The sequence below is a fragment of the Gadus chalcogrammus genome, chromosome 2, assembly GCF_026213295.1.
Source record: "Gadus chalcogrammus isolate NIFS_2021 chromosome 2, NIFS_Gcha_1.0, whole genome shotgun sequence".
In the NCBI taxonomy this organism is placed as follows: Eukaryota; Metazoa; Chordata; class Actinopteri; order Gadiformes; family Gadidae; genus Gadus; species Gadus chalcogrammus.
This window is the reverse complement of record NC_079413.1, coordinates 19,802,378-19,824,946: the sequence shown is the minus strand read 5'-3', so window position 1 is coordinate 19,824,946 and position 22,569 is coordinate 19,802,378. Positions and strand designations below refer to the sequence as shown.

The following is a 22,569-nucleotide window of genomic DNA, read 5'->3' as shown; positions in this document are numbered from 1 at the left end:
CAGCACACGCTACAACGGGACAGACACCAGCGATGCTGTTCATGGGCAGGAACCTGAGATCGCGTTTGGATTTGCTAAAGCCAGACATTGGCAAACATGTACTGGAAAAGCAGTGTACAAGTGGACAGACACGAAAACAACTGAGAACCTTCAGTGTGGGACACCAAGTGCTTGCCAGAGACTATAGAGGTAAAAACCAGAAATGGCAGCTGGGGGAGATTCTGTCACAGACCGGACCACTGACGTACACCGTGCGTGTAGGGCCTGACATGATCTGGCGAAGGCATGTTGACCAGCTACTGGAGGCAACGGCTCGCAGTACCACGGCTAAGGAATCAATAACACGTGAAGACTCGGAGGAGGCTGCTTCAACAGGCCCAGAGGACTTTGATGATGACATTGAATCCACAGGGGCTGCTGAACGCCAACCAAGTTCGACTGGTTCTCCACCCAGGCGTTACCCTGAGAGAAATCGCAGAGCACCTCAGAGACTTGATTTGTAGTCATGACTGACTACCACCCCTTTGTTGTTGTTGTAATAAAGTGATGTTTGTTTGAAGATTGATTAAGTGTCTTATTTCTGTTATAACTATAGTTATCTAAGACAGTACTTACCTTCTGATGTTTACAGGTTACGTCGAAGCTGGAAGGGAGGAATTGTTATGTATGTGGTATACCCACATAATGAAGGAACTACTTTTTGTTGTATGCGTTGCCTGTTCTACGTGTGCGCATTGATCTTTGTTCCCTGTTATGTAGATCCAGTAAAGATTACGTTGACTACAACTCCTGGTCTAGACATCCTTATTACGTTATAATTATGAAGTAATACATAACACGCGACCGCCTCAACACATAGGTCACTGGTGACGACTGGTCCGTGTTCTTCAGGGCATCCAATCCCACTGACATCCTCTCACCAGCAGGTGGTGCTGCAGTGCAGCTTTTCGAGGGTTTCAAAACGGACCCTGTGTCAAATCATTTGGTTTATTACTCTCAAGACGTTCAGATGATTCACGTACACTTACAGTAAAATGTCCCACTTTACTACAGCTGGAGTCGAATGAATCGGCTGCCTATAAGAGGTTAGTCTGGGAGAGTATGAACTGAGAGGGGAACTGGTCCAACAGGAAGTAAACTAAGAGACTGTCGTCCACTCTTATCCCTGATAGATCATAAACATGAATAACTTTGTATCTTATCAGTAGGTTGATCTTTTTTAAGATTCCTGCTCTACAGGATGCTACGTGTTAGACAGTGGGCATTGGGAATCGAACCCGGAACCTTCCAGCCTGGAGTCAAGCGTCAGGTTGACTTTAATAATGAGTTTTTCTTCTTGTGTATTCTTGTGTCCTTGGGTGTCTTTAAAGCTACTTGGGACAGAATGTACAGTTGTTATATTTGCATTGCGGCATTATGATTATATTATTTAGACTGCAAGACGGCCATCTTGGTTAGTGAAGGTGTTTAGACGTCATCTTGTACTGGGTCTGGTTCTCTGCGAGCCTGCATCACAGATCTGGTTGTGATGTCATACCACATGAGGGAGTCCTTATATGGTCCTGCCGTCAGAGCGGTTTAACCTGCACAGGGAGCGGTTGGTATGATATCCGCACGGTGAACTTGATCCTATCAGACACTTTTGAAGCCCTTTGAGACCTTGTGTGTGGAATGATGAATAGTTATTAAAGAGTGTATCAGACACTTCTGGGCAGAATCTCCACATCTTCCCCCTCCTTGAGAATGAGAGGGCCGATGAATCTGCGTCTAGGAAAGACCATCCTGCCTCTTGTCCAAAGAGAACAGAGACAACAGCCCCCTGGGACCGGAAATACACAGCTCCTATAAAAGCAGAGAATAAACACTGAGCGGACGTAGAAACCTTATGGAGTTGTGTTTGTGTCCAGGTCTCCAGTCTACTATGGATGAGGAGAGAGAGGAGGGGGGTCCTACCTCTAAGACCACTCTGTCGGGGGAACATGGCCGCCGGAGCAAAGCTACGAGGTAAGAAGAGGATCTCTGTCTGGGACTGTTGTCCATCTCAGAGCTCAGCAGTGATACATCATGACTCCATCATTAGTCTGAGTAACAGCTGTGTGTGTGTTGAAGGCCAGAGCAGCAGCAGAGAGCAGACTCCCCTGGACCCAGCTGTGTCTCCATGAAGAGTGACCACTCTATGGGTATACCTGTTAGGTTTCAGGATGGAAATCAACCTATTGAGAAGAGGTGAGGACTTAGAGAGTGACCGGTCAGACATGGAGGGGGGCATCTTCAGCGAGGAGGATCGGGGGGGCGGAGGGGGGGGATGTTATGGTGGTAAAAGGCTGTGATTGGCCGCGTCACACTGTAAGCAAGAGCTGCCAAATTGTTTTGCACAAAGGTGACTCCGATCAGATGGATTTCTGGATTTCATCCAGAACAGCGGGAAAAGCACCAATCACATGCATCCGGTCCGTTCAATGGTCTGATCTGGTTTGGGCCACTTTCATATGCGGTCCTAAATCAGATACAAGAGGGATCTCTCTCAATGCGACCTCAGGTTGAACAGTCGTATTGTAATTAAGGTGACTTTGACGTGATTCGTCTTATAGCTACTGCTATAAGACGTTCATGCTACTGAACACTCGCTCACTCAATAACAAAGCCCTTCTCATGTATGACATTATTCAGGATAAAAAGATCGATTTCCTATGTCTGACAGAGACATGGCAGAGCCAGCAGGACTTTCTAACCCTCAACCAAGCTACTCCCCCTGACTATGCGTACATTCAAAAACCCCGTAGCCTGGGCCGTGGTGGTGGACTAGCTGTTATTCATAGATCCAATATTCAGGTCAAGGAATTTCCAGTTACCTCCACTTCCTTTGAGTGTCTCCATTTTGCACTGGCAGGCACTGCACAGCTCCAGGTTCTCCTCATTTACCGGCCCCCTAAAGCCTCCACCCACTTCCTGTCTGAGCTTGCTGGGCTGCTTGCCACCATCTGCCCTATGTACCCATCCACCATTCTACTAGGTGACTTTAACATCCATGTGGATTCAGCCAGCTGCTCATTTGCCTCTGATTTCATGACACTTCTGGATTGTTTCAGTATTACACAGCATGTGATTGGTCCAACCCATACCAAAGGGCACACCCTGGACCTAGTGTGCTCCACTGGAACCACCCCTGGCCACCTCCAGTGTGAAGACCTGGCAATATCAGACCATTTTGCCATTTCTTTCTCTGTCTCTGTGCCCACACCCCGTCTCCCCAGCAAACGTACCATCACATTTCGGAAAACGAAACAGGTGCACACTTCTGTGCTGTCTACCGCCCTAGCGACCCACCTGGCCACACCCCCTCCTAACACCACTGTGGACGGTCTGGTGGAACTCTACAACACAGCTCTCTCCCTCAGCCTGGACTCTGTTGCCCCTCCCATAACCCGGCAGGTCTCCCTCTCTCGCCCCGCCCCCTGGTTTACTCCTGAGCTTCGCCTCATGAAGGCAGCTGGCCGCCAGCTTGAGAGGCGTTATAGAACATCTGGCCTCACTGTACACCAGGAGGCTTACAAAGACCATGTCAGGGAATACAAGGAGGCCCTCTCTAAGGCAAGGATACTCTACTACTCCAAGCTTATCAATAACCAACAAAACCACCCCAAAAAACTTTTCTCAACCATCAACCGTCTCTTGCGCCCCCCTGACGCTCCCCAACCCTCTGACGCTCTGGACCTGTGCTCCCGGTTCCTGGAGTTCTTCCACAACAAAGTGGAGACCATTCACAACCACCTCCTCCAACACTCTCCGTCACCGTCTCACACTGACCTTCATCTTGGTGCCGACACCCTGCAGTGCGGTCTCTCCGCCTTTGCAACACTGGACGCTAACCAAGTGCACGACTTAGTGTCCCGAGCTAAGTCCTCCTCCTGCAAGCTGGACCCCATGCCCACCTTCCTGGTGAAAACCTGCCTACCTGTTATCTGCCCCTTCATAACTGCCATCATCAACTGCTCCCTTGGTTCTGGTGTGGTGCCCGCAGGCTTTAAAACTGCAGCAGTCATTCCCACCCTGAAAAAGCCCGGTCTGGACCCTGACGACCCCAACAACTACCGCCCGATCTCCAACCTTCCTTTCCTAAGCAAAATCCTGGAAAGAGCAGTGGCTTCCCAGCTCCAACACCACATGGCCCACCATGAGCTCTTTGAACCCCTTCAGTCTGGCTTCAGAATTCACCATAGCACCGAAACTGCCCTCATTAAAATTACTAACGACCTCCTCACTGCTGCCGACAATGGCCTCATCTCCATTCTTATCCTCCTCGATCTCTCAGCAGCCTTTGACACAGTATCCCATTCCATCCTCCTCACCCGTCTTGCGGAGCTCATTGGTCTCAGTGGCTCAGCCCTCTCCTGGTTTCAGTCCTACCTCGCCAACCGCCAACAATACGTCACCTTGGACGATGCCACCTCCACCACGGCACCAGTCAACCATGGTGTTCCCCAGGGATCGGTGCTCGGCCCTTTATTATTCACCATTTACATGCTCCCCCTTGGTCAAATCATCCGTCATCATGGTCTCAGTTTCCACTGCTACGCTGATGATACCCAACTATATATCAGCACCAAACCCTCAACTCAGTTTCCACCGGCCCCACTAATCAACTGTCTGCAAGACCTAAAAATCTGGATGACCTCTAATCTACTCAAATTGAACAGCAATAAAACGGAGCTCCTGGTCGTGGCCCCCAAGTCACTGCTCAGGAAGGTTGGGGATCTTCTGCTGGAAGTGGATGGCTGCCCTATCACCCCATCCCCCGTAGTCCGCAACCTGGGTGTCATCCTTGACCCCACCCTGTCATTTCAGCCTCATATCAACAACACCACAAAATCTGCATTCTTCCATCTGAGAAACATCGCAAGACTCCGACCCTCACTCTCAGACTCAGTCACTGAAACACTCATCCACTGCTTCATCTCCACCCGTCTGGACTATTGTAATTCCATCCTCACAGGTCTCCCCTCCAAAACCTTGGACCGACTGCAATATGTTCAGAACTCAGCTGCCAGGGTTTTAACTGGCACTAAGCCCTGGCAGCACATCACCCCCATCCTGATGCAACTCCACTGGTTACCTGTTAAGTCCCGGATCAAGTTTAAAATCCTCCTACTCACCTACAAGTCCCTGCATGCTCTGGCCCCCCGTTACCTCTCTGACCTCCTCCATCCCTACACCCCCCTGCGGTCCCTCAGGTCCTCTGCTAAGGACCAGCTGGAAACCTCCCGCACCAGACTCAAGACCTTTGGGGACAGGGCCTTCTGCGCCTCTGCCCCCACTCTGTGGAATCTGCTCCCCCTCCATATCCGCTGTGCCACTTCAGTGGAGTCATTCAAAAAGCTCCTGAAGGCACACCTCTTCTTAGAGGCCTATGGCCTTTAACCTGCCCCCCCCCCCCTGTGTACACCTCTTGTTAAGCGACCTTGGGTACCTTGAAAGGCGCTATATAAATTGAATTTATTATTATTATTATTATTATTATTATAGGCCACATATAAAATGCAACGTGAACAGCCCAACCAGAGCAATTAATCTGAACTGAGCATTAAGGCTTCCCTGATATTAACACGGTTCTGTCTTTGTTCTCTACTGTGTTTTGTCTGCATGACTGCCGTTCTGTGGTCAAGATAGACAATAAAACAACCTATTGAGAAGAGGTGAGGACTTAGAGAGTGACCGGTCAGACATGGAGGGGGACTTCTTCAGCGAGGAGGATCGGGGGGGCGGAGGGGGGAGATGTTATGGTGGTAAAAGGCTGTGATTGGCCGCGTCACACTGTAAGCAAGAGCTGCCAAATTGTTTTGCACAAAGGTGACTCCGATCAGATGGATTTCTGGATTTCATCCAGAACAGCGGGAAAAGCACCAATCACATGCATCCGGTCCGTTCAATGGTCTGATCTGGTTTGGGCCACTTTCATATGCGGTCCTAAATCAGATACAAGAGGGATCTCTCTCAATGCGACCTCAGGTTGAACAGTCGTATTGTAATTAAGGTGACTTTGACGTGATTCGTCTTATAGGCCACATAAAATGCAACGTGAACACCCAAACCAGAGCAATAAATCTGAACTGAGCATTAAGGCTTCCCTGATATGAACACGGTTCTTTCTTTGTTCTCTACTGTGTTTTGTCTGCATGACTGCCGTTCTGTGGTCAAGATAGACAATAAAACAGGGTCTAACATTTGTTCATTGTCGGTTCTTAATATAAGAGATGGAAAGGATAACATGTTTAAATAAGACTGACTTTGACAAAGCAGCAGTTTGATACATCAGTGTTGATCAAACAGATTTATAATTCTGTAACTGTAGTTTCAAAAATGAGGTTACTCAGAAACAGTAATAACATCTCCGTAACAAGTATTAAGATCTTATCAAGATAATTAAGGACTTGGAAGCTTGAAACAAGCTAAATGCTCTCATGTTAAAACTGCCTTGTAAGAAGAATTATCTTGTCAACATAAAAACTGCAGTCTGAGTAAAAGCTGTGTTTGTTGTGTTGAAGCCCAGAGCAGCAGATGAGAGCAGACTCCCCTGGACCCAGCTGTGTCTCCATGAAGAGTGACTGGTTTATGGAAAGAATTAACTGTTTTGAACCAAAGTGAGTATATATCAGAGATTAGAAAAACACAGCATCCATCAAACAAACATAAATCCTGGTTATTATTTTTCTAGAAGAGTCCAGCAGCAGAGAGCAGACTCCCCTGGACCCAGCTGTGTCTCCATGAAGAGTGACCACTCTATGGGTATACCTGTTAGGTTTCAGGATGGAAATAAACCTATTGAGAAGAGGTGAGGACTTAGAGAGTGACCGGTCAGACATGGAGGGGGACTTCTTCAGCGAGGAGGATCGGGGGGGCGGAGGGGGGGGATGTTATGGTGGTAAAAGGCTGTGATTGGCCGCGTCACACTGTAAGCAAGAGCTGCCAAATTGTTTTGCACAAAGGTGACTCCGATCAGATGGATTTCTGGATTTCATCCAGAACAGCGGGAAAAGCACCAATCACATGCATCCGGTCCGTTCAATGATCTGATCTGGTTTGGGCCACTTTCATATGCGGTCCTAAATCAGATACAAGAGGGATCTCTCTCAATGCGACCTCAGGTTGAACAGTCGTCTTGTAATTAAGGTGACTTTGACGTGATTCGTCTTATAGGCCACATAAAATGCAACGTGAACACCCAAACCAGAGCAATAAATCTGAACTGAGCATTAAGGCTTCCCTGATATGAACACGGTTCTGTCTTTGTTCTCTACTGTGTTTTGTCTGCATGACTGCCGTTCTGTGGTCAAGATAAACAATAAAATAGGGTCTAACATTTGGTCATCGTCGGTTCTTAATATAAGAGATGGAAAGGATAACATGTTTAAATAAGACTGACTTTGACAAAGCAGCAGTTTGATACATCAGTGTTGATCAAACAGATTTATAATTCTGTAACTGTAGTTTCAAGAATGAGGTTACTCAGAAACAGTAATAACATCTCCGTAACAAGTATTAAGATCTTATCAAGATAATTAAGGACTTGGAAGCTTGAAACAAGCTAAATGCTCTCATGTTAAAACTGCCTTGTAAGAAGAATTATCTTGTCAGCATAAAAACTGCAGTCTGAGTAAAAGCTGTGTTTGTTGTGTTGAAGCCCAGAGCAGCAGATGAGAGCAGACTCCCCTGGACCCAGCTGTGTCTCCATGAAGAGTGGCCACTCTCAACCTCCTGACCTGAAAGATGGACGCCCCTCCATAGAGGAGAGGTAGGAGTTTCAGACAATGAAAACGGACCGTGTCGTTGTTATCAGACTAAATCGATACTTATGTTTACAAGTCGGGAAAAATGCAATTGATTGTGTGTTTTTGTGTGTGTGTGTGTGTGTGTGTGTGTGTGTGTGTGTGTGTGTGTGTGTGTGTGTGTGTGTGTGTGTGTGTGTGTGTGTGTGTGTGTGTGTGTGTGTGTGTGTGTGAGTGAGTGATAATAAGCAAAGACCAAATGTAGATTCAGGATTCAGTTGATTAACTGTTCTTCGCACTGATTTCTCAAACTTCACTCAATAACTGCCTGGCTTGTAGCTGTGCACCTTTGGTCTCAGGTAGCACACACTGTCATCTCCTTCTCCACCTCTAGAGGGAGCCCTGACACAAGGAGTCACACGCTTTACTAAATGCAGTGATATAAAGTGTGTTAACAGAAGATAAAAACGATATCTATATATTTATAAATATAATAGATCCTCTGTGTGCGTGTGTGTGTGTGTGTGTTCTCTACAGACACCAGGAGAGGTCAAAGGCTACCAGTGCTCAGTTTGAACAGCAGCATCAAACAGAGCTGATCAAGGTGTGTAAATGACGCCCTTCAGCTCAACATGATCATTAGAAAGCTTGTCTCTTGTGGTGCTCATAGTCTCCAGGCTTCCCTCTTTAGACCAGCGGGATGTGAATCCAGGACAGATGCTTCTGATGACCTCAGTGAGTTCAGAGTAAAGTTCTCCTTGATGTTTGTTCTGTTCCAGAGGGCTGAGGAGAACGCACACGCTTTCCTAGACAAGGAGCTGAAGAAGCTCTGGAGGGATCTCTTCTCAGATTACCCACAATGCTCAGAGGGTCAGAGAGTGGAGGAGGAGGAGGTGGATGGTAAGAAGGAGGAGCAGAGGAGGCGCGCCATAGAGGGAGTGGTGGACATCACAAAGCTCTGCCTGATGGAGATGAACCAGGAGGAACTGGCCGACACACTGTGGGGCGGTAAGAGACTCTTATTTTGAAGACAGAGGAGACAATTATTTTGAAGCGCAGAAGACTCTTATCTTGAAAACAATGAAAATGTATATTTAGAGTAGTATGAGACTCTTATTTGTTCTGTTCAGACTAAATAACATAATCTAATTTAGTGTTAAGAGATTTCTTCATTTATAATTCATCAATGTGGAGATATCTTTCTTCTTGGGGGTTTAATGGTTTGATCCAGATACGAACGGTTATTGTGGGTCGATCATGTTAAAGTGTTTGGTCCAGATATATAGGGTTATTGTGGTTCGATCAGGTTAATGGTTTGGTCCAGATATGTAGGGTTATTGTAGGAGTATCAGGTTAAATGATTTGATCCAGATATTCAGTGTTATTGTGGGGTATGAAGTTAAATGGTTTGATCCAGATATGAAAGGTTATGGTGCGTCCATCAGGATAAAGAATGTTAAACAATAAATGGCAAATCAACAGCAGAATAACTATAAGTGGAATAAGTGGAAGAGATGCATCACTATCTTGTTATAGGGGTGTGACGATACACTCAGCTCACGAGACGAGACGAGACACGATATTCAGTTCACGAGATCGAGACGAGACGAGATTTTAAGAAAACTACAATGACAAAATATATGACTGGACCAACAGACTTTTATTTAACCGAGTTGCACATGCATTTTGAAATGTTTTATTATAACTCTTAACATTCATGAAATTGAAACTAAAACTAAAATTTATAAAAGTTGAAGTAAAATAAATTAAATTAAATAATTCTCTTTTTTTTCAAGTCCAAACAATACTATGTGCAAAACCAAATCAAAGTTCTACTCCATCAATACAGAGTGCAAATAGTGCAAACAGAGTCTGACCAAGTATGTCACTGATAACTTGGTATTGTCCGTGTCTTATCAGTCACTCTACTACCATTCATAATTTCCGCCGGGTACCCAAAATGCTGCCAAATAAATCATTTAAAAGTGGCGGGGGCATCTTCGACGGTAATACAGGTATTTTCCGACGTCATTCTGGCTGCCTATGGCTGCTTCCCCTGCTTCCCCTCCTTCTCCTCCTCTTCTTCTTTTCCTTCTCCTTCGTTAGGTTCTGGCAGACTAGACGTATCAAAGGCGCATTACTGCCCCTACAGGCCACAAATAGAAGTTTGGATCGCTCAGAAATCTCGCGAGACAGATTTTTAACGCGACGGGTAATATGGTCGAGTTTAATCTCGCGAGATCCAACCCAGTCGCCAAGAAAAAACGTTGACGTGTACGTTTCCATGAACACTGGAGACGTACTATTACAACGTAAAAACAGCGTGTTATACCTACAGTATCAACGCGTGCCGCTGTGGAGGCGGGTTTCGGGGTTTGGGTTTCACGGCTTTCGCGGCAAATTGTGGACACGATTGTTTAGGGGGGGGGGGGGGAGGTAGACTGTTGTTGACCGGGGAGGGGGGGGGGGGAGACACGTTTGTTGAGGGGGGGGGGGACGACACGATTGTAGGGGGGGGGGGGGTCACGTTAGTTGAAGGGGGACGACGACGACGACACGTTTGTTGAGGGGGGGGAGACACGTTTGTAGGGGGGGGGGGGGCACGCTCGACAACGAGAGTTGGTTTTTATTGAACGAGACTTCAACACGGAACAGCTGCACGAAACGATGGTCACGTTACTCTCGGTGACGGTGTCGACAACAATGAACACACGAACAATAGTTAATAGAACAACACACAACCACATAACATCCCGAACCCATCAAACCCACTTAATCCTAACAACAAAACAAGTTAACAAAAGCCCCATTTGTCAACTGACAACCCCAATTCCCAGAATCCCCCGCAGCTCCGGAACACGGCGTAGCTTATATTAATCTTTATTATCCGAATGGGAAATGCAATATTTTAGGACAGATACACCATTAAACGCGTTTCTAATGACATTTCTAGCGAGAAATGTACATTTTCCTTACATAATCTTCAGTCAGTGAATGTGTATGATCTTTATTAATCTTTATTATCTGAATGCAAAATGCAATATTTTAGGACCGATTCACCGTTAAACGTGTTTCTAATAACATTTCTAGCGAGAAATATACTTTTTACTTGCATAATCTTCAGTCAGTGATTGTGTCTGATCTTTAGTTTTATAGTTATTAGGATTTGATCGGATCGCTCGCATGTTTCAACGTCAGGTTGTTAGGAATAGGGACGCTGCTTTCGCTAAACTAGCAGCTCACGTGCTTCCTGCGTTTGTGTTATTAAACTGTTACTTTATGTAACTTTTAATGATATCATCTTGTTAGAAACACGTATATCTGAGAGGCAACCCAGTCGCCAAAAGCATACGTTGACAGTGTACGTTTCGTGAACACTGGATTACGTCGCATTTCAACATAAAATAGCTTGTTATACACACACACACGCACGCACACACACACACGCACACGCACGCACAGACACACACAGACACACAGACACAGACACACACACACACACACACACACACACACACACACACACACACACACACACACACACACACACACACACGCACACGGTGCAGTTCGCTGCTAAAACAACAACAAAAAAATATTCCCTCAAATATTATTACTAAAGAACCGTTTTCCAAAGAACGAAATGTAAACCAATGCATTCTGAATGGGAGTGTTTCTCCGATTTTTCCATGCTACACAGAACGAAATGTAAACCCATGCAAATAAAGACTTCATGGTCATAATAATTTAAATTTCATTAATCTCCTGAGTGTGTTGGGTGGTATTCTATTTTTTTCAACGGGGCTGCATCCAGTCACTTGACCGTCATGGTTGCTATGGTGGTTGCTATCGACCGCCCCCTCTAATCCTTACATGGCTCTAAAAACCATGCGGCAAAGGAGCTGCCGTAAATTGTGTTGTTTTTGTCGTAAACTGGGGTCCGACGGTTAAAAAATAGACAGATATTCCGAGGTATCCTAAAAGGCAGCTTGGATGTTTTTATTTTCTGCAGTTTAGACTTCTTCTATAACCTATTTTTGAAAGCAAAACACCAAGTTCATTGATTTAACGAGGCAGGGTTATTTGAAACAATTTATTCAATAAATATTTGTGAGAGGTCATTCCTTCTCCTGAGTTTGCTTCCTATTTATGTCTAGTGTACACCCCTACTGTCCAAAAGCACCCCCCCCCCTCCCCATATGGATTTGGAGAGTTGTTGCCACGTCCCAGTGGTGGAAGTATCATATAATATGAAAGAGGGCATTCAATTATACTACAATGATCAATTAGGAGGCCGAAGCCCTAAAGGAAGTGATGCAATAGGTGACTGAGGCGAGAACATTTAAGTAAACTGTACCTTGGGGTCTCTTATATATATATCTCTTATATATCAAAGGGGGTTTCAAAGGACGCATACGCTTCAACCTGTGGCTCCAGCCCTACAGGAAATGACTCAGCAAGTGCTCCATCTCGTTGCACCTGCACCCAGCGGCTCGCTTGCAAGATTTTGGCCTGAAGTTCTTCCCAGACCTATACCCTAACAGTCCAACATGCATATCTGAGAATCAGGCCTCTCTTCAATAATGACAAAATGTTATGAGAGAAATACAGATTCACTTTTTGTTATCTCATAAGCGGCGAGGTGCCGGCTCCTTTTGACCTTTTGACCCCAGACTACAAAGACGTGGCCACAGGACAGCTGTGTCTACACACATTAAGCCACAAATGTACACCTCCATCCCGCAAAAAATGGGGCCTAGAAACTAACCTCTGTCTTATGTACATTGACTGTACTGTTGGAGGTCACGCCCCTTTTCCGGCCTTTTCGAGATAGCTAGGGATGCTAAAATGTTTACACACATTTCCCGGGGCCCCGAGAACGACATATCCAAGATTTGTAGTTCTAGCCCATAGAGAAAAAAAGTTTTCCCAAATGGACTGTCATTTGGATAAAGCCCCTTCAGAAGTGTTGCCTGCGAGACCTAATGGTTCAGAATGTGGTGGAAAAACAGTTTTTGAAATAGGAAGGTCCTACCGCCCTGAAATTTGAATACCATATTCTAGGGCCTAACTGGGACCCCCGCACCGAAACTTGGCCCGGTCGGACCCCGAGTGCAGGAAGGGGGGGCCTGGACTTTCATAATCTTCGCTCGATGAATGTAAAGGATGTTTGGTCGGATGTTATGACGAAGAATCATAATGTGAATGGGAATATTCTATTAATGTCTTGATATCATCTTTCGTCTCAACACTTCTGCTGCAGCCGCTTAAAGTCTCACTCCGAGAACCTTAAAATATGAATCAATCCATTAGAAGTATGAAAATATCTTCCCGGTCGTGCAACAGGGCAAACAAGGTGTCCTTTGACATCTATGTTTCGAGACGATTGCAACAGTGCCACACATGATCATATTTGAATATGTTTCGGGGTAGTAATTAGCTGTCGATTTTGGAGGCCTTTATCAATAATGACCAGCAATAGATTTGCTTCCCGATGGAGATTTTTGACAAATGACATGTTAATTAGCATCTACACGTTAAGCTGAGTCCAATGAGATCAAGCTCGCCCTCTTTCTACACCGAGATCATGTCCTAGACCTAGGTGTACCATGTAAAATACATGTTACCATTAGCTAGAGTGTCATGCTTGGTGTCATTGGACTCAGCTCAACGTGTAGATGCTAAATAACATGTCATTTGTCACAATTTTTTATCGGGAAGCAAATCAATAGCTGCTCATTATTGATTAAGGCCTCCAATTTCGACAGCTAATTACTACCATTAAACATGTTCGAATATGCTCATGTGTGGCACCGTTGCAATCGCCTGGAAGCGTAGATGTTGAAGGACACCTTGTTCGTTCTCCTACGCCACCGGGAAGATATTTACATGCTTCTGATTGACTAATGAATTGATTCAGCTATTCCCCCAGAAGTCTGGGGTCAAAAGGTCAAAAGGAGACGGCACCAGCCCCGTTGAAAAAAATAGAATACCACCCAACACACTCAGGAGATTAATGATATTTAAATTATTATGACCATGAAGTCTTTATTTGCATGGGTTTACATTTCGTTCTGTGTAGCATGGAAAAATCGGAGAAACACTCCCATTCAGAATGCATTGGTTTACATTTCGTTCTTTGGAAAACGGTTCTTTAGTAATAATATTTGAGGGAATATTTTTTTGTTGTTGTTTTAGCAGCGAAATGCACCGTGTGCGTGTGTGTGTGTGTGTGTGTGTGTGTGTGTGTGTGTGTGAGTGTGTGTGTGTGTGTGTGTGTGTGTGTGTGTGTGTGTGTCTGTGTCTGTGTCTGTGCGTGCGTGTGCGTGTGTGTGTGTGCGTGCGTGTGTGTGTGTATAACACGCTATTTTATGTTGAAATGCGACGTAATCCAGTGTTCACGAAACGTACACTGTCAACGTATGCTTTTGGCGACTGGGTTGCCTCTCAGATATACGTGTTTCTAACAAGATGATATCATTAAAAGTTACATAAAGTAACAGTTTAATAACACAAACGCAGGAAGCACGTGAGCTGCTAGTTTAGCGAAAGCAGCCTAACAACCTGACGTTGAAACATGCGAGCGATCCGATCAAATCCTTATAACTATAAAACTAAAGATCAGACACAATCACTGACTGAAGATTATGCAAGTAAAAAGTATATTTCTCGCTAGAAATGTTATTAGAAACACGTTTAACGGTGAATCGGTCCTAAAATATTGCATTTCCCATTCAGATAATAAAGATTAATAAAGATCATACACATTCACTGACTGATGATTATGTAAGGAAAATGTACATTTCTCGCTAGAAATGTCATTAGAAACGCGTTTAATGGTGTATCTGTCCTAAAATATTGCATTTCCCATTCGGATAATAAAGATTAATATAAGCTACACCGTGTTCCGGAGCCGCGGGGGATTCTGGGAATTGGGGTTGTCAGTTGACAAATTGGGCTTTTGTTAACTTGTTTTGTTGTTAGGATTAAGTGGGGTTGATGGGTTCGGGATGTTATGTGGTTGTGTGTTGTTCTATTAACATTGTTCGTGTGTTCATTGTTGTCGACACGGTCACCGAGAGTGACGTGACCATCGTTTCGTGCAGCTGTTCCGTGTTGAAGTCTCGTTCAATAAAAACCAACTCTCGTTGTCGAGCGTTCAATAAAAACCAACTCTCGTTGTTGAGCGTGCCCCCCCCCCCCCTACAAACGTGTCTCCCCCCCCCTCAACAAACGTGTCGTCGTCGTCCTCCCCCTTCAACTAACGTGATCCCCCCCCCCCCTACAATCGTGTCCCCCCCCCCCCCCCCCACAACAAACGTGTCTCCCCCCCCCCCTCCCCGGTCAACAACAGTCTACCTCCCCCCCCCCCCCTAAACAATCGTGTCCACAATTTGCCGCGAAAGCCGTGAAACCCAAACCCCGAAACCCGCCTCCACAGCGGCACGCGTGGATACTGTAGGTATAACACGCTGTTTTTACGTTGTAATAGTACGTCTCCAGTGTTCATGGAAACGTACACGTCAACGTTTTTTCTTGGCGACTGGGTTGCGAGATCTCGTGGTACGAGATCTCGTCACACCCCTATATATCAGCATATGAAGTTAATTTCAACTGATTCACTATCATTGTTATTATCATTAGACCAATGATCTTTCTGTGTAAATAACAAACAAAAAAGAAAAAAATATGTATCCATTCCTTGTTACAACCAGCTTCTCGAACCTCAAGTAATGAAGTCAGTAAATACTATGAAGTTGATCATTTTACAGGAAATATTAACATGCTTCAAGTGATGTCACCATCCACTATCTGATGTCTTCTGTTCATTCTCATGTAGGATCTGCTGCTGTTGAGTGCCAACATAAAATCAAGTCTCATTTGAAGAAGAAGTTAATGTGTGTGTCTGAGGGAATCCCGAAAGCAGGAAATCCAACGGGTCTGAATGACTTCTACACAGAGCTCTTCATCACAGAGAGAGGCAGTGGAGAGGTCAACAAGGAAGATGAGGTCAGACTGATTGAAACAGCTTCCAGGAAACCAGCCAAGGAAGAAACACCAATCAAATGTGAAGACATCTTTAAACCCTTAACTGGACAAGATCAACCAATCAGAACAATATTGACAACTGGAGTGGCCGGCATTGGTAAAACCATCGTAACACAAAAGTTCACTCTGGACTGGGCTGAAGGCAAAGCCAACCACGACATACACTTCACATTTCTCTTAACTTTCAGAGAGCTGAATTTACTGAAAGAGAAAGAGTATAGCTTGGTGGAACTTCTTCATCACTTCTTTATTGAGACCAAAGAAGCAGGAATCTGCAGATATGAACGGTTCAAAGTTCTCTTCATCTTGGATGGTCTGGATGAGTGTCGACTTCCTCTGGACTTCCAGAACAACCAGACCTGGACTGATGTCAAAGAGCCGTCCTCGGTGGACGTGCTGCTGACAAACCTCATCAGGGGCGACCTGCTTCCCTCCGCTCGCATCTGGATAACCACACGCCCTGCGGCAGCCAATCGGATCCCTGCTGAGTGTGTTGACATGGTGACAGAGGTGAGGGGGTTCACCGACCCACAGAAGGAGGAGTACTTCAGGAAGAGATTCAGAGAGGAGACGCTGGCCAACACAATCATCTCCCACATCAAGAAATCACGAAGCCTCCACATCATGTGTCACATCCCAGTCTTCTGTTGGATCTCTGCTACAGTTCTGGAGGACCTCTTCAAAACATCCCAGACAGAAGAGATGCCCAAGACCGTGACTCAGATGTACAGCTACTTCCTTTGGGTTCAGTCGATACAGGGGGACAGGAAGTACTATGGGAGAGCTGAAATGGATCCAAACTGGGGTCCAGAGAGCAGGGAGATTATTGTTTCTTTGGGAAAACTGGCTTTTAACCAGCTGGAGAAAGGCAACCTGATCTTCTACGAGGCAGACCTGGCAGAGTGTCACATCGATATCAAAGAAGCCTCAGTGTACTCAGGAGTGTTCACCCAGATCTTTAAAGAGGAGTGCGGGATGTACCAGGACAAGGTGTTCTGCTTTGTCCATCTGAGCCTCCAGGAGTTTCTGGCTGCCCTTTATGTCTTTCTGTCCTTCATCAACGACGATGTCAATCTGCTCTCAGAAGAACCACCCACCTCTGGGGAAGATAAACTCCTCCTCCTCTACCAGAGTGCTGTGGACAAGGCCTTACAGAGTGAGAACGGACAACTGGACTTGTTCCTCCGCTTCCTCCTGGGCCTCTCTCTGGAGACCAATCAGATTGTCCTACGAGGTCTGCTGGGACAGAGAAGAAGTACCTCACAGACCAATACAAAAACAGTGTCTTACATCAAGAAGAAGATAGATGGAGATCTCTCTCCAGAGAGAAGCATCAACCTGTTCCACTGTCTGAATGAGCTGAACGACCGTTCTCTAGTGAAGGACATCGAAAAGTCCCTGACATCAGGAAGTCTCTCCAGATACAAACTCTCTCCTGCTCAACTGTCAGCTGTGGCCTTCATCCTACTGACATCAGAAGAGGAGCTGGACGTGTTTGACCTGAAGAAATACTCTGCTTCAGAGAAGGGTCTTCTGAGGCTGCTGCCAGTGGTCAAAGCCTCTAAAACGTCTCTGTAGGTTCACTAAAAACATGTATCACAATACACACAACACAATATACCTTATAGTAGAATATAAAAGTTATGATGACATAGAAAACATCTTTCGAGGTTATCTTATAACGTGTATCTCAATATGCATAACGTTATATTGTGTAACAAGGTTGAAAAGTCAAACTCAAAAACTATTTATTATGAATTAAGAAATAAGGAAATAAAAAATGAATATTGTTTAATAATAGTTAAATACAGCTGTATTTAAATATGTAGCTATATGTATAAATAAGTATTGATACGGATAGATTCATAAATATACGTTTATTATTAATAACAGGTAACCCATCATTTTAAAACATTTTAACCGTGTTCACTACGTTTGGTTATATGGACACTGTTTGGGTTTAACCGTTAGGATGTGTTGATACAGAGACGTCCGGGTCATCTGGGGGAAGGGTGAGAGGTCACGAGTGAGAGGGAATAAGGAGAGAGAGGGAGGAGACAAAGGAGGAGAGTACTTAATCCTTTGTAGAGATAGCCCAGCTAAATGATATTTAAGCATTTACTTATTCGTTGTAACCAGTAGCGGCACCAAATAATTATGATTGCAGGAGCTACGGGGGCTAGATTGTTTATAGCAGAGGCTGATATATTTTGACGCAAAAAATATTACTACACACTACAACATGATACGAATCAACCAATCAAATCACACAACAAGCAGCAACGGTCATCAACACTTACACAAATGAAAAATATGATTTCATCGTTCAGTTTTGTTACATATAAGTCAGTTCGATGTCTTCATTAATGATATATTTAAATATATATATTATTATTATATTATTGTGGCGATCATGGCCGGCTTCACCACGTGTCGCATTTGATCCTGGGAGGGTCGGCGGCACCGAGGCAGTCGTGGTTGTGGGCGATAGGATGTGTGTTTCAGGTGTGTGTGTGTGTTTACATAAAGTCTCTCTCAGGGTAGTGTGGATAATGGGACACGAGAGTGTCAGACTCTTATAACAAAGGCTCCTGTCTGGTCGTTCCCGTGCTTCTCGCCACATTATTATTAAAAACATATTTTAAAATTGAATTAAATATTAGTCATAACAAAATGACTTGGGGTTTTGGGAGGGGGGGCTTGGCCTGTTTCAGGGGAGCTCAAGCCCCCGCTAGCCCCCTCCCCATGTAACCGCCGCTGGTTGTAACCCTAATAAACAAAACATCTCTGTAGATGAACTATAGCATGTATTACAATACAACACAAAAAATACATGATACTTCAATAAAAAGTAAAATTTATTTACTATACGAGTCTCAAACACTGCAAAAAACTCCAATATTGAATAAACAAAAAGATCTAATGTATAGATTAGTTAAATTAATAAGACATCGACTCAAATCAAAGATTTTCAACACAAGTCCTTCATTATGTTGAAATTAAAAGATCTAAGTAACTTTAACGTGTTCTGTTTATTGTGTGTTTAGGCTGAATGGCTGTCGTCTGTCAGAGAGATGCTGTGAAGCTCTGGCCTCAGTTCTCAGCTCCAGCTCTAGTCTGAGAGAGCTAAACCTGAGTACCAATGATCTGCAGGATTCAGGAGTGAAGCTGCTCTCTGCTGGACTGGGGAGTCCACACTGTACACTGGAAACTCTCAGGTCAGTTTCACTCAATGGTCAAACAGTTCCACCACAATTTCCACATCAGAGGACCAGTATTGATCTGCTGTGCCCCAGTATTGATCTGCTGTGCCCCAGTAAAATCTCCCGTTCGAGTTTTAACAAGGTCCATTTTTGTGTATACCCATACCGTTAACAACCCCCGTTTTGAGTCACTGGATCCACCCCCCCTCTGCGCTCCGGGACCTCCCACTTTACAAATTAACGTTATCTCTGATAGGGGGTCTGTTTCTGTTTTCACCACCAGCGCCGTGACATCTCTTTCCTCACCAACCAACTCTCCATCCTCCTCCTCCTCCTCCTCCTCCTCCTCCTCCTCCTCCTCCTCCTCCTCCTCCTCCTCCTCCTCAATCAAATATCTACTAATAATAACCGGCTGCTGATTGGATAATATACTCTAATTAGGATTCATCTTCTTCTCTGGGTCATCCTGAATAGTGTATTTCTTTTCATGCTCTTGAATAGCTCTAGTGCTGCGGTGACATTTAAATGAAACTTTGCACAAAGTACAAACCAGTGTTTTAGTTTTCTGATTAAAGCAGAGTGTCTTCAGGGGAACTCAAGTGGGTCGTGTTTCCCAATAGAGCGATCAAGCTGGCGCTGCAATACAGCCGCTATTTAACCCAGCACTGAACTAAACCTTGGCAGTCTGCGTGCATCGCAGCGCCATTACCACTCATCTTATCAAACACAGGACCTCAAGCTCACTCTATTTGTGTTAATGATGGTATAAGGTGTTTGTTTTATAGATTCCTATTCTATTCATAATCATGTAGTCAGACAGTAAGGTGGACTTTAGAGTAAAGTTTAATAATTTTTTCTTCTTAGAACTGAGTATTTTTATGGACATTTTCCAGAGTTTGCTGAATCTTTAGTTATCTGAATTCTAAATTAGTCATATTTAAAAAATCTACTGTATTGACATTTAGGTAAACTAATAAAACATTTCTAATAACAAATTTCAAATGCAAAATGAATCACAGTTCCTAACGTGTTCTGTTTATTGTGTGTGCAGCCTCAATGGCTGTCATCTGTCAGAGAGATGCTGTGAAGCTCTGGCCTCAGTTCTCAGCTCCAACTCCTCTAGTCTGAAAAAGCTGGACCTGAGTACCAATGATCTGCAGGATTCAGGAGTGAAGCTGCTCTCTGCTGGACTGGGGAGTCCACACTGTACACTGGAAACTCTCAGGTTAGTTTCACTCAATGGTCAAACAGTTCCACCACAATTTTCCCATCAGAGGACCAGTATTGATCTGCTGTGCCCCAGTATTGATCTGCTGTGCCCCAGTAAAATCTCACGTCTGAGTTTTAACAAGATCCATATTTGGCAGTGGATTAATTTAGATTGATATTAACGGTAAAACAATGGATTATTTTCGAATCCACAACGTCAAAGCAACATTGTTTAACCCAAAATACAAGCTGAGGCGCGCACCTTGCGGTCCGGGTCCGTACACCGCGGCGTGCACATTACTGTCGGTGCACGGCAGTGTGCATGTCTTAGCCGGTGCACTGCGGCGCGCACGCAGCAATCCGTTGATCATGGTTCATTTAATAGTCTCATAGATAATTGCTGCTTGTGAAAACGATTGTTGCCATGTATTCTTTTATTTTACATTTCCCACCCATGGACGTTCTGTAAATAAAATAAACATTGCCCGGATGTACACACAGCGTTGTTTAGGTTTTTTTAGTCGGAGAAGCTACGTAGGCAGTGTATTCCGTTACCAACCCCCGTTTTGAGTCACTGGATCCACCCCCCCTCTGCGCTCCGGGACCTCCCACTTTACAAATTAACGTAAGCACTGATAGGGGGTCTGTTTCTGTTTTTACCACCAGCGCCGCGACATCTCTTTCCTCACTAACCAACTCTTTATCCTCCTCCTCCTCCTCCTCCTCCTCCTCCTCCTCCTCCTCCTCCTCAATCAAATACCTACTTATAATAACCGGCTTCAGATTGGATAATATAATCCAATTAGGATTAATCTTCTTCTCTGGGTCATCCTGAATTCTTTCTTTCATTTCTTTACATGCTCTTGAATGGTGCTGCGGTGACATTTAAATGAAACTTTGCACAAAGTACAAACCAGTGTTTTAGTTTTCTGATTAAAGCAGAGTGTCTTCAGGGGAACTTAAATGGATTGTGTTTCCCAATAGAGCGATCAAGCTGGCGCTGCAATACAGCCGATATTTAACCCAGCACTGAAATAAACCTTGGCAGTCTGTGTGCATCGCAGCGCCATTACCACTCATCTTATCAAACACAAGACCTCAATCTCACTCTATTTGTGTTGCCATGACAGTAAAAGGTGTACCTTGGATTCAGTTTCTTAATGATGGTATAAGGTGTCTGTATTATTATATTCCTATTCTATTCATAATCATGTAGATAGACAGTAAGGTGGACTTTAGAGTAAAGTTAAATATTTTTTTCTTCTTAGAACTGAGTATTTTTATGGACATTTTCTGGAGTTTGCTGAATTTTTAGTTATCTGAATTCTAAATTAGTCATATTTTGAAGATCTACTGTATTGACATTTAGGTAAACTAATAAAACATTTCTAATAACAAATTTCAAATGCAAAATTAATCACAGTTCCTAACGTATTCTATTTATTGTGTATGCAGCCTCAATGGCTGTGATCTGTCAGAGAGATGTTGTGAAGCTCTGGCCTCAGTTCTCAGCTCCAAGTCCTCGAGTCTGAAAAAGCTGGACCTGAGTACCAATGATCTGCAGGATTCAGGGGTGAAGCTGCTCTCTGCTGAACTGGGGAGTCCACACTGTACACTGGAAACTCTCAGGTCAGTTGTCAGCCTCTTCTTCAAACTGGTTATTCTAGCTTCCAGTAAGTGCTGCTCCTGCCTCATTTCTGTTGCTCTTTTCTCTGCTGACAAAACACTCCCTGGTTCTACACAATGTTAGAACCTGTGAAGAAACGGTCTTAGCGTACCAAACACAGCAGACTTCTCCTGACTCTAACCAAACAATATCTCATTGAGTTGTAGCTATTGAGAAAGGAGCATTTGTTTAAGATCCTGTCACATCCAAGTGAAGTCAGTTCTGCTGTCTGTGATGTCATCTCCCCACTTCCTCTTCCTGTTCTCAGACTCTCAGGGTGACACAGCTTTGTCTCCATGAAGTATCAATAAAGCTTTTACTTGTCTTCAATGTTGAATGAATACACTTTATAAATGTGGTTACTTTAGTAGAAACTGCTCTCAACCAGATACAATAAATTGTGTGTGTGTGTGTGTGTGTGTGTGTGTGTGTGTGTGTGTGTGTGTGTGTGTGTGTGTGTGTGTGTGTGTGTGTGTGTGTGTGTGTGTGTGTGTGTGTGTGTGTGTGTGTGTGTGTGTGTAGCTTGTCTGGCTGCCTGGTCACACAGGAAGGCTGTTCTTCTCTGGCCTCAGCTCTGAGCTCCAACCCCTCCCATCTGAGAGTGCTGGACTTGAGCTACAATCACCCAGGGGACTCTGGAGCTGCGCTGCTCTCTGCTGGACTGGAGGATCCACGCTGG

At 44.6% G+C, this 22,569-nt stretch overlaps 1 protein-coding gene across 12 annotated transcripts in view; it reads left to right on the top strand.

Annotated features, from left to right (window-relative positions):
* Positions 1-22,569, top strand: part of LOC130397750 (NACHT, LRR and PYD domains-containing protein 12-like) — a 76,106-nt gene that overhangs the window by 9,646 nt on the left and 43,891 nt on the right. For 3 of the 12 annotated variants that reach the window (XM_056604876.1, XM_056604874.1, XM_056604873.1), the window contains exons 2-8: positions 1,908-2,004; positions 2,110-2,226; positions 6,543-6,638; positions 6,713-6,829; positions 7,679-7,789; positions 8,301-8,367; positions 8,543-8,771. In XM_056604876.1, the coding sequence (XP_056460851.1) occupies positions 1,922-2,004; positions 2,110-2,226; positions 6,543-6,638; positions 6,713-6,829; positions 7,679-7,789; positions 8,301-8,367; positions 8,543-8,771 (820 nt within the window). In that variant the 5' untranslated portion in view covers positions 1,908-1,921. Of the gene's footprint in view, positions 1-1,907; positions 2,005-2,109; positions 2,227-5,682; positions 5,694-6,542; positions 6,639-6,712; positions 6,830-7,678; positions 7,790-8,300; positions 8,368-8,542; positions 8,772-15,603; positions 17,387-18,859; positions 19,031-20,066; positions 20,241-21,679; positions 21,854-22,412 lie in introns of those variants that run through there. The other 9 variants (XM_056604871.1, XM_056604868.1, XM_056604875.1 and 6 more) reach the window with 8 other exon arrangements.